General features: G+C 37.2%; 1 protein-coding gene across 3 annotated transcripts in view; it reads right to left on the bottom strand.

The window, feature by feature from the left end:
- LOC150100462 (integrin alpha-PS2-like) overlaps positions 1-12,775 on the bottom strand; it is a 511,813-nt gene that overhangs the window by 315,070 nt on the left and 183,968 nt on the right. For all 3 annotated transcript variants that reach the window (XR_016549302.1, XM_090403279.1, XM_090403280.1), the window contains exon 12: positions 6,291-6,388. Coding sequence is in view for 2 of the 3 variants with exons in the window: in XM_090403279.1 (XP_090259405.1) it covers positions 6,291-6,388 (98 nt within the window). In the remaining variant the exon portion in view is untranslated. The remainder of the gene's footprint in view (positions 1-6,290; positions 6,389-12,775) is intronic.

Raw genomic sequence — 12,775 nt, 5'->3', positions numbered from 1 at the left:
GATGATCTTGATATGAAGATCAAAACGTCAGGATAATAAAAAGGGTTATTTTAACATGGATGTAGAATCCATAATTTCAAAAATGAACAATATCTACATAGTGCAACAACATTAAAGGTTTGAAAGCAGCCATGTCTTGTTCTCAAAATGCTCATGTAAAAACTGGCCAATGGGAGGAGCAAAACCATTGCAGTACAATTAATTTGTATCTTTTTTGTTTCTATCTTGTTTTCTTTTTACAAGTCAAGAAACCCACATGCATAGTAAATTTGAATAACTCAAAAATATCACATTGAAAATTTGTCCTTATGAAATCAAGAGTGTCTATAAGAATGCGATATCAAAACTAACCATCATCAGTCCTTTCTAAAATTATGCCGGGATACTAACGGCATTCCTACTTTTCTAAAAGTCAATGAAAAGTTCCATTCAGCCAAAGCACACTGTGTTTACTGACATCCAAGTTCAGTGTTCTTAAGCAAGCAAATGTTAGCATTCTACATAGAGGTTACCAAATTGGGTCAAAGCTGTATAACTGAGAGGAGACCTCCACATAGCCTTTAAAGGAATACGAAGAACTTACCAGGGCTTCTGACCTAATGTCCAATTCCCACCTTCTCGTGGTGCACCCTATTGGGTATCTACCTGGATACTGAACAAACGAGGATGGGCTGGAAATTTGGGATTTAGCCGACCAAATTGTATTCTTATTGCTTAAACCAATATAGAAAATAATGGTACAACATGACAAAATTTCATGCCGGCTGGGGTGTCGCATGGTTAAACAAGGCCCCCCGTTGTTTTCGAGGGAACCAGGGTGAACAGCGAAAAGTCAGCAATGGTAACAAATCTGTACGCACACCCCAACTCAACAGAGTTGAAGATCGGTACTATCAACATAAGAAGCCTAAATGGCAAAGAAATGGAGCTAGCTGAAGAAATAGATAAGTACCAGATCGACATAATAGGGGTGACTGAAACAACAACAAAAAAAAAAAAAAACCCATTGAGATCTTTCTGAGCAATAAATAGAAAACGTTATATTCAGGAAATGACAATCAAGAAAAAGAAGGAGAAGCCATTGTATTCAACACAAAATACGAGGCTAATCTTCTTGAATGGCAGGCAGTCTCAAGAAGGGTGATGTGGACAAATATCAAAATGGGGAATTGGACAATGAGACTTATTTGTGCCTATAGTCCCAGAGAAGGTTCTACTAAGGTAGAAATGGAGGAATTTTTTGATGCTTTAGAAAAAGCAACTGACACAATGTAAAGGGAAAAGTTGGTCCTTGTTGGAGATCTAAATAGCAGAGTAGGAAATGATTGTCAGACATACAAAAATATTTTGGGAAAATTTGGATAAAAGAGCAAAGCTAATAATAATGACAAATACCTATTGGATTTCTGCTCAAGACATGGACTGGTTACTACTAACACAATGTTCCAACATAAAAATGTGCACAAATTCACATGGAGAGAAGAGGCAAGGAATAAGAAAAGTCTCATTGACTATGTTATTGTTGATAGTAATGTTTTCTCTCTGGTGCAGGACACCAGAGTGTACAGAGGATTTGAAATTGAAAGTGATCACTATTTAGCCTTGAGCAGGATAAAATCGAATTTCACACTGAAAAGAATAACATGTAAGAAAGTTTTAACACGAATAAAAGTTGAGCAGCTCTCAGATGTGAACTGTAGTCTAAAATACACAAAGATTATTTAAGAAAAAATGAAAGAGTTTGAGAACAGCAACCAAACTTTGGAGATTCAGTGGCAAGCCTTGAAGAAAACCCTGACTGATTCAGCCAGAGAGGCATGTGGTAAGGTTTTCTGGAAGGAGAGAAAAATCAGAACTGCATGTTGGACACAAGAAGTTAAAGAGGCAGTAAAGGAAAAGAAGAAAGCATATCAAAAGTTCCTGGCAAATAAGTCAGCTCTTGCTCTTAGAGAATACAGAGACAAATATAAGAAAGCAAAACACTGTAAAACTAACTAAACAAAAGTCATGGGAGGACTTTGGCAAAAACATAGAAAATAAATATCAAGGTGGCAGCAAAATATTCTGGAGGTTGTTGAGGAAGCTTATGAATGGAGGAAAGAGTGCTGTAAAAGGAGTTAGAGATGATAAAGGTGACATGAAAACGGGAGAAAAAGATAACCTTGAAGTATGGAGTAATTACTTCGAAAAATTGCTAAATGAAACAAGCAGTGAGACACAGTGATAAAAAAACACTCAACAGGCACACATTCAGGAATACATATCCATACTTGAAGTAGAAAAAGCCATCAAAGGCTTGAAATGTGGAAAGGCAGCAGTAGTAGATGATATTCGACCAGAAATGCTGAAGTATGGTGATATAAAATTCTTACAGTGGCTGCACTGCATAGTTCAAAAGGCCTGAACAGAGGGGCAAATTCTCGATGATTGGAGTAGAGCTCTCATAGTACCCATATATAAAAAGGGAAAATAAAACTGAATGTGAGAATTACAGAGGTATTTCCATACTGAGTGTTCCTGGAAAGATTTATGCAAGTATACTTGAGATACAGTTGAGAAGAATTGTGGAAGAAAAGCTTGGTGAAGAACAAGCCGGATTCAGGTCAAATAGAGGCTGTCAGGATCAGATCTTCACTTTACGACACAATGAATCTGGAAAAGGCATATGACAAGTCCAAGAGAGAAGCTATAGTTATATGGTGTCAGTGGGGAATTATATCAAGCAATACTTAGTCTTTATTTGAGTTGTAAATCAGCAGTTAGAATTGAAAGAAGTACAGGAAGATGGTTTAATGTTAAATCTGGTGTGAGACAAGGATGTACATTATCCCCTCTGTTATTCATTAATATGGATCAATTATGAAGGAAAGTGGTATTAAACATGATATCAGAATTGGAGATGTTAATGTCAGCTCTTTGCTTTATGCGGACGATGTTATACCTCTAAATAAATCCACTACAAGTTTGCAAGATTCCCTGACTAAATTAAATAACTGTTGTAATAGATATGTTATGAAGGTCAGCAATAAAAAGACAAAGACAATGAAAATAGGCAGAATTATTGAAAATATCAACTGTATTGTGAATGGAGTGGAACAAGTGGAACCTGTGGAACAAGTAAAACATTTCCACTACTTAGGCATGATTTTTACTGAAGATGGTAAATTAAATATAGAAATAGACAACAGAATCAGCAAAGCTGGTATGGTGGGAAGTCAATTGAATAAATTCATATGGAATAAGAGAGAAATTAGTTGGATCACTAAATTAGCTGTATACAAGACAGTGTTCAAACCAGTTTTAACTTATGGATCTGAGAGCTGGGTCATAAGTAAAACACTTGATCAAAGACTAGAGACCACAGATATGAGCGTCCAGAGAAAGATTAGAGGCATGAACAGATGGCATCAATGGCAATATCATATTAAAAATGAGGATATTAGGAAAGAACTTGACATTGTCAGCATCCAGGAATGCATTAGCAGAGCTAATCTCAGGTGGTATGGTCACTTAAACCGAATCGGCGAGGAAAGATTAGCAAAACAAGTGCCAGGTTGTCAAGAAAACGACCCAGAGGAAGACCAAGATATAGGTGGATTGATATGGTACAAAGTGCCTTAGACGATAGAAATAGATCTGATAATGTTGGACAACTAGTCTTGACAAGTAACAGACTGATTTGGAGAAAAATTGTAGATAGAAAGTTAGTAATGATGTAAATTTTTCATGTAGTACTATCATATCCTGTACACCCCTTGAGGGTACATGTCAGGAATTTTATGATGATGATGATTCACCTATCTACAAGAAGAACTAATAAATATTTTAAATCCTGAACTGTGGTGTGCTCTATATCACATCTCTGGGGAAAAAAAAGATTTAGAAAAGTAAAAAGCAGGCATTTCCAAAAAATCTTCAATAACATTCTATGCTTCCACCAAAACTTCGGTGAAATTGCATGGTTCTAAATTTAGTGTCATAGGCACTCTTGGTCATGATAATACCTTCATTATTATGCCGAAGGGAAATTATTCGGTTGGTGATTATGACAAGCTTAGGAGACAGCTTGAGGAGTTTCACTCTTTCCTCTAGTTAATGAGAGTGATCATAAAGTGATCACTTGGGTTCTGGCTAGCCATATGCAGACTTTTTTGAGGAAAGGATATATGTGGAATTATAAGGCTGGTGATTATGACAAGCTCAGGAGACAGCCTGGAGCTATAACGTGGAATGAGCAGTTGAGCCGTAAGGAAATAAATGCTGTTTGAGAACTGATAAAGAAATACATAATAGCATCAATGTGTGATTGTATTCCAAAGGCCAAAATGCTGAATAAAGTAGGTGTAAAATGGATGAATGTGGAGATTAAGCATGAAATCTGGAAGAAGAAGAAGAAGATGGTACTTTAGTGGCAGTACAAGGTGAATAATGATAATAATCAGTTTAACAAAGAATATAAAGAACAACCTAGGAGAGTGACTAGTTAGTAAGGAAAATGGAACTGCAGTATGAGCAGAAATTAGCAAATCAAGCAAAGAAATCCCTAGAAGTTTTTTTTTAGGTATCTGGCAAGTAGAAGAAAGAATGATCATTGTAAGATGATGTTAATGGATGAAAATGGTAGAATGGCAACTGCTGCAGAAGACATTGTCAAGGTATTCAGTGATCAATTTCTCATGATTACACCTGATCAGGGTGTAATCATGAGAAACTTAAATACAGAAGAGCATGGCTTAATTGTGAGTAAGCAAGAGGTATTTTAGGAAATAAATAAACTTGATGTCAATAAGGTGATAGGATTTGATGACATCACTATACATCTTAAGGGAATGTTCCAGGGAATTGGCAGCAGCATTGGCATGCCTGTTTAATAAAGTCTTGCAACAGCACAGGTTCCAGGGGAGTGGAAGGAGGGTAAAATTGTTCCACTGCATAAAGGTGGTGATAATGAAATCATATGCTGGTCTGCATCTGTATATCTGGAATTGTGGTAAAGATACTGAAGAGATTGGTGAGAGGTAGGATACAGAAATGGGTTGATAACAGCAGTATTCTCTGTGGTTACCAGCTGGGTTTGTTAAGGGGAGATCATGTTTCACTTATTTACTTATGTACTATAACAAGGTGACAAATACCTTGGACAGGGGAGATGATTTAGATTTTGCAAAGGCTTTTGATATACTGCTACATGATATGGTTCCTAAATAAATTGAATCAGATGGGAGTGGATAACAGACTGGCTGTTGGATAGACATCAGAAAGCTGTATATGGGGGTGCGGTATCCCATAAGAGGAAGGCCATTATGGTATACCGCAGGGGATTACTTTTGGGACCATTGTTGTTCAATTTGTATATTAATGATATTGCAATGGGTTTAACTAGTGATATGCAACTGATTGGATGATGCAAAATTGGGGAGAGCAATAATCCATATGAGGCCTTGATCAGGCCTCATATGGATTATTATGCACAGAACTGGTTGCCAGGTTTTCATGGTGATGAGGATATATTGGAAAGGGTCCAGAGATAACAAAGGTTGTCAGTGATCTTTGGAATGTAGAGTATGAGGACAGACTGAGAGAATGTAAATTGCAAAGCTTCGTGAATAGGAAGAAAGGGGGAGGGAATATGATTGAGACAAATAAAGTAGTCAGGAATTGTTATCAGGTTGACATGGAAGAGATTTTTTATAGAATGAGAGGGGGGGGAAACAAAAGGCCATCACTGGAAACTGTATAAAGAGGGTGTGAGTAGTGGAGTGAGGAGTAGGTTCTTTGCATGGAAAATGGTTGGTGAGTGGAATGCATTAACTGAGTGTGTTGTGAATGTAGACACATTGAATAAGGTGAACTTCCAACGATGAGTTTCTGACTCCATGGAGGTAAAATGTTAATAATAATAATAATTACCTAAACTAGAAATTATGATGAAAATTTCTCCTACAGTGGTCATTAATGTCTGCTAAGATATAGCAGGCAACCTGACCAAATCTAAATCACCAAAAAAGCAATATACATAGAAAGAAATTGCTGCCCTAAAAAAAGTTATTACACAAGAACAAAGAAAGAATGTGTGAATGGATTCAAGGAAAGGTTTGGATAGTCTGGCCTCATTGTTTTTTCAAACTGTGTGGAGATTACCATGCAATAATAACAATTTCCTAAAAGGATACCAGGTAATTATCAACACAGGTCTGAGAAATATATTTATAGCAATATCATTAAAATAATTACTTGTGAAGAAAATACTATTAGTTAATTACTGAAAATATATATTTTTTCTTTCTTACCTGAGAAGGTTTCCTGAAAATACCATTCTTATTTCCATGAAATATGAAAACTGCTCCTCTTTTTGTTTCTCCCCCATAAGGAACACCAACTGCAAAGTCTACATATGTACAAAAGAATATCACTTTAGAAATATAATTTCATGAAATGATGAATTTATTATTATTATTAATAACATCTGACCTCCATGAAGTCAAAGGACTCATCCAGGGAAGTCCATATTCTCTCAAGCAAAAAGATTATTTAACAGTGCCTTAAACCCATTCACAGTTTCCACACATACTACACTCACATACAATGCATTCCACAGTGATCACTCTCTGTGCAAATAAAGAACCTACTTCTCTTCACTGCTCATACCTTCATTATAAACTTCTAGAGATGACCTCTTGTACTCTCCTTGTCTCCCTCCAGACTATGAACAATCTTCTAGACATTCCTTTCCTTTAGTGTAACATGGTGATCAGCATTCTTTTCAGACAAATTATGGACTACAACTGTGTTAGTAATAAATTAATTTCCTGATGCTTCGACCTCCACATCACAGTCATCATCTGGAGCACACACACACACACACACACACACACACACACACACACACACACACACACACACACACACACAGAGAGAGAGAGAGAGACAAGCTTTATATATATATATATACAGAGAAAATGGCAATGGGCTTTGTCAAGGGAATGTTGACAAGGTGAGAACGATTTCGGGTTTGGGTTCGTCCGGTTTGGACCAATCATATGTGTGCAAAGATGTCTACATGTGTAAGGCATTAGAGAAGAATAGAGATCTGCAAGTTGTCCAATTGAGTCAGGCAGACTACAAACAAGAGTATACTAAAGAACATGCAGGTAGATTATTATGTCTGTACACAAATGCTAGGAGTATCAGAAACAAAGGGGTAGAATTTGTTGCCTTAGTCAATATGTTGTGACCTCAGATTGTAGGAATTGGTGAGACCTGGTTATCAGAATCAGACCTATTAATTGGTATCAAATGTCATGGGTACAGTATTTTTAGGAAGGATAGAGTGGATAGAAGAAGAGGGGGCGTGCTGCTAATGATATTGGATGAGTTAAATCCAGTTAGAGTTGAGACCTATAATTGTAGTAATACTATTAACAATATTTCATGTGGCAGTGAGTTTGAAGCCATCTGGTGTGAAGTGGAGTCTAACAAGACAAATTACATAGTGTTGTTACAGACCTGGTAGATCGGTTGCTGATGATGAAGAAATGCATCACCAAATAGAAAAGGTGAGTAGGAAAAGAGTAATCATATTGGCAGACTTTAATTATCCAAATATTGATTGGGCAGTAGTAGAATCTCATGAGAAGAATGAAAATGCATTTATTGCACTGTTGCGGGACAACTTCCTCAAGACTCGAGGTCAAAGAGTGTTAGATTTGATTATAGTGTCAGAGGGCATGTCAGTTAAAGATGTAACTATTTTGCCTCCAGTTGGTGATAGTGATCATGCAGTACTGACTTGGGAAGTAACTAAGTTTATGAATGTTCCATTCAGAAAAGGTTACATGTTGAAATGCAAAGCAGGAAATTATGACCAACTGAGAAGTATACCGAGTTCAGTGGAATGGGATTGGCTACTGGATGGAAAGGATATCCGCAGTGTATGGGAAGCATTTAAATAATATTTAAATAATGCGATATCAGAATGTGTCCCGAGAGTTCGAAGAATAAACAGAGTAGGAGTCAAATGGATGTGTCATCTTATTAAGCAAGAGATTCGTAAGAAAAGGACAATGTGGAGGGAATACCGTTTGCATAAGGATGACGTCCGTTATGAATGTTATAAACAGCAGGCTAGAATAGTCACAACTGTTGTACGGAAAGCAAAGTCTGATTATGAAAAGAAACTGGCTCTGCATGCTAAAGACAACCCACAAGTATTCTATCGATATGCTGCATGTAAAAGAAAGAATGAATATAAAAGAATAACTGTTCTAAATCCGGATGGCATGAGGGTTACTGATGCAGAAGAGGTTGTTCAGTTAATGAGTGCCCATTTCGTTAAAAGCTATCAACCTGGTGAACGCAACATTGAGCTCACTGTTACCTCTTCACTTACTGAAGAAATGATAGTTTCTTCATCTAGTGAAGGAAGTGTGTGAGGCCGAGGTATTAGAGCTGTTGCACAAACTGAATAAGAATTCAGCAATAGGGAATGATGGAATATCAGCACATGTGCTAAAGGAGTGTTCAGCTGAATTGATCATTCCTTTGACCAGGATGTTTAATATGAGTCTCAGAACAGAGAAGATTCCTCAGGAATGGAAGGAATGTATGGTAATTCCATTGCATAAGGATGGTGCAAAGACTGATGTATCAAACTATCGACTAATTAATATCTCAGGTGTGGTGTTGAAGATTTTGGAAAAATTAGTTAGGGCCCTCATTCAGAAATGGGTTGACAGTGAATATCTACTTTGCAATGAACAAACATGGGTTTACTAAGCGAAGGTCATGTTTTAGCAACTTGCTCACATTCTATAACAATGTTACCATTGAACTAGACAAGGGGAATGGATACACCATTATACTTTTGGATTTTGCTAAGGCTTTTGACAGAATACAACATGACAGACTGCTGTATAAATTGGAGAAAAGAGAAAATGGGTTTGGGTTATACAATATTAGCATGGATAAGAGGATGGCTGACTGACAGATATCAAAAAGTGCTATACAGGGGATGTGAGTCTGCAAGGTCTAAGGTAACAAGTGGTGTACCACAAGGATCAGTGCTTGGTCCACTGTTTTCAATCTGTACATTAATGATATTGGAAAGGATTTGACAAGCGACATACAGTTATTTGCTGATGATGCAAAGATAGGGAGGGTAATTATGAATGCTGCTGATATGCAGTCTTTGCAGAATGATTTGAATAGGCTGGAATTGTGGGCATGGGAAAATGGGTGTCAGTTCAATGTCAGTAAATGTAAAGTCATTCACTTTAGATATCCAATGTCGTATTATATTGGTGGGATTAGGCTAGAAGAAACTGATGAGGCTAGGGATCTTAGAGTGTTAATAGATAGCAAGTTGAAGTTTAGGGGCCATGTGGCAAAGATTGCAAATACAGCTCAAAAGATAATTGCAATGCTGAAATGAACGTTCACATGTAAAGATAAGGATGTTATTTTGCCTCTTTACAAGGCCTTGATAAGACCTCACTTGGACTATTGTGCACAGGTCTGATCTCCTAGATTCCGTTGTGATTCTGATATATTGGAAAGAGTACAAAGGTGAGTGTTAAAAATGATATCAGGATTGTGAAATACTGATTATGAAGACAGATTGAGAATTTGTAGACTGAGGACACTAGCAAACAGGAGAAAGAGGGGTGATATGATTGAGACTTACAAACTGCTGAAAGGGTCATATAGGATTTCAATTGATGGGATTTTTCAATTTATGGAGGGTGGGGAAAGGACATCCTTGGAAGCTGAGAATGAAGGCCGCCAAGAAAGGTATAAGGGCTAGATTTTTCTCTCAGAGGGCGGTGCGTGATTGGAATGGATTGCCACTGGATGTTGTGAGTGCAAGCAGTGTGAATGAATTCAAGAATAAGTATGATAGCTGGTTTATGTAGTATGTGGCCTCCCTCGATGAGTCTCTGACTCCCTGGAGGTCTCTCGTAATAATAATAATCATATTACATTTCAAACAGTATGTCAAAGAGCAGTTTTGATTTGATCAAAACTGCTATTCTACTGGCCTGACCTGTAGTTGGGATATCAATATCACTCCTCTACACACAACCTGCTGATAGCCAATCAGTTATCGAACTCACTAGTCTGTTATCTAATCCCATATGTTTAAATTTATTTACTAGCTTGTCAGGTGGCAGTCTATCAAAGGCCCTTGAAAAATCCAAGTATACTATGGTAAATGCATCTCATATCCTATGAATTTGTCACCTTGTTGTAATACATAAGTCCTCTAACAAATACAAACAATTATAAGAGGAAAACCTCAATTACAAACAAAAATGGCTTTTTTCTACCTAAACCTAGATTAAAATAAACCAGAAATCAAACGTTTTACAACCCCAAAATACCACGGGTCAGTACCATAGATGGTGGAGTATAAGCAAGTGGAAAAACTTATAACTATCTGTAATCCAGAGTATTTTATTAATAAGTCTCGTGAAAAGACTTAGATGTTGGTTATACATTCTTACTAAATAGCTTAAGGAAATTACAACGTACAATAGAATATACATTAAAATAAATTTTAATACACTTCCAATATTTCGGCAACGTCACGTTGCCATTATCACAGGAACTTAAATACAAGACACATGCATGCAAGCACAACACACAGTAAATGAGGAACGAAGCAGGAAGCTATTCTTTCTCCTAAAAGCCCTGATGGTGCCCCCTAGCAGGCAATGTTGGTATTCTTGGCCAATTGGGCTGAAGGTCTTCTGATTTGGTTGCATGATAATGCCCCAAATTTGGGGAACCTACATCAGAAGACCTTGAGCCCAATCGGCCAAGAATAACGACATTGCCTGCTAGGGAGCATCATCAGGGCTGTTAGGAGAAAGAATAGCTTTCTGCTTCGTTCCTCATTTACTGTGTGTTGGGCTTGCATGCACGTGTCTTGTATTTAGGTTCCTGTGATAATGGCAACATGAAGTTCCCGAAATATTGGAAGTCTGTTAAAATTTATTTTAATGTATATTCTATTGTACGTTGTAATTTCCTTAAGCTATTTAGTAAGAATTTAATAATAAGGTGCGACACCCTTTGGCTACTCATATATGAAAATACGACTTCTTCATTACTTCAACCTCAGTATCACCTCTGGATTTGGCTTCCACTGATGAGACCTCAATAAAGGTCGAAACCAGTCTGGGTAATGACCCTTCCCATAATGCATAGCGTTATACATGTCTGCAATGAGATGTGCCATGCATTATGAGATACTAGGGCAAGTGATGTGAAGTCATTAGCTTCTTTATGCGAGTTGTCCCAGTCCTGAAAATAGTTCAGGCACAAACTTGTTTGCTTACACTTGGATAAAGGATTAAACAAAGAATATAATTGCTTGGAATCTTTAATTTATATTTAGAGTGCATAGTGATGTGAAGTCATTAGCTTCTTTATGTGAGTTGTACCAGTCCTGAAAATAGTTCAGGCACAAACTTGTTTGCTTACACTTGGATAAAGGATTAAACAAAGAATATAATTGCTTGGAATCTTTAATTTATATTTAGAGTGCATACACAGTACAACAGGAATGGAAGACGTATTGGAGGAATGGAGGAATCATGTATAATAGTACATCTAAATTTTTAAATTTTCTGAAAGACTGCCACATGCCAAATTGGCATTTAAATTGAGAGAAAAGGGAGGGTTCGACAATATATTAATGCACTGGATAACAGTTTGATAAGTATCAGCAAACTGTGTGCAACAGAGGGTCATCTGTTCTAGGGTTCACTGCCATTTATCTTATAAATTAATTATATTTAAAGTTTAAATGGAGATATACAGCATTTTTTTTTTTTTCACCATCAACAAAGATAACCAATAAAAGGTTGGTTATCTATAGTACATTTAGCACCATGGTGAGGCTTAAGATTAAATAATCTCACAATGCTGATTTAAAGGCAATATATAATTTTCCCAAGCCTCCAGTAAGCAGGATGGCTTTATACCAGGCAACAAAATGTAGCCTACCAGTTCTCACATATGTTCATAACTGATAAGGATGTATTGAAGGAAGAGGAGGAAGTAATTAACAGAGTGACAGCAGACCTACAATTTAGGGTCACACTGAAGAAATGTGAGGACAACAACGATTAGATGATAGGAAGAACAGTGATATAGAAAAAGGGTGGTGGTGGGTCCACTGTACAAGGCCATAATCAGACTGCATATCGACTACATTTGCAGTTTGCTCTTCTGCATTTTTTTTAAGGAGATGAAGAGATTCTGAAATGTATCATGGGAGAAAAATTGTTATGGGGAATTGCAACATATTATTAAAGAGATTTTTCAGAGTGAAAGGAGACAGGGTAGACCAAGAGTCCATCCCTGAAAGTTTTATAAGAAGGAGACAAGCAAGAGAGTGAGAAGAAGAAGGTTTTATGGTCGGAAAGTGGTTGGCGAGTGAAATACATTGCCTGAGACAGTGGCGAACCCAGAGCAGGGGCCCGGGCACCCCCCAACGAAAAGGAAAAAACACTAGAAAATTTTCCCAAAATCTTTTCCTAATTAAAATTCATTTTTTTTATTTATGTTGTGTCATGTCTTCTATTTCTATTCTACTTATGAATTAGTGATCACTGCAGATGCTCAGTCATAGGTCGTATGCGATGCGTAGTGTGTATTCACAAATCGTCTCGTCAACTCTCCCCCACCCAAAGGTTAAATCCTGAGCGCTCGGTCCCCTCCAAGATTAAATCCTGAGTGCACCACTGGCCTGAGAGTACTGCATACTCTT

Source organism: Typopeltis vanoorti, chromosome 13 (genome assembly GCF_054136105.1).
Source record: "Typopeltis vanoorti isolate ZY-2024b chromosome 13, IOZ_Tvanoo_1.0, whole genome shotgun sequence".
NCBI classification, from domain to species: domain Eukaryota; kingdom Metazoa; phylum Arthropoda; class Arachnida; order Uropygi; family Thelyphonidae; genus Typopeltis; species Typopeltis vanoorti.
This window is presented reverse-complemented; position numbering and strand designations above follow the sequence as displayed.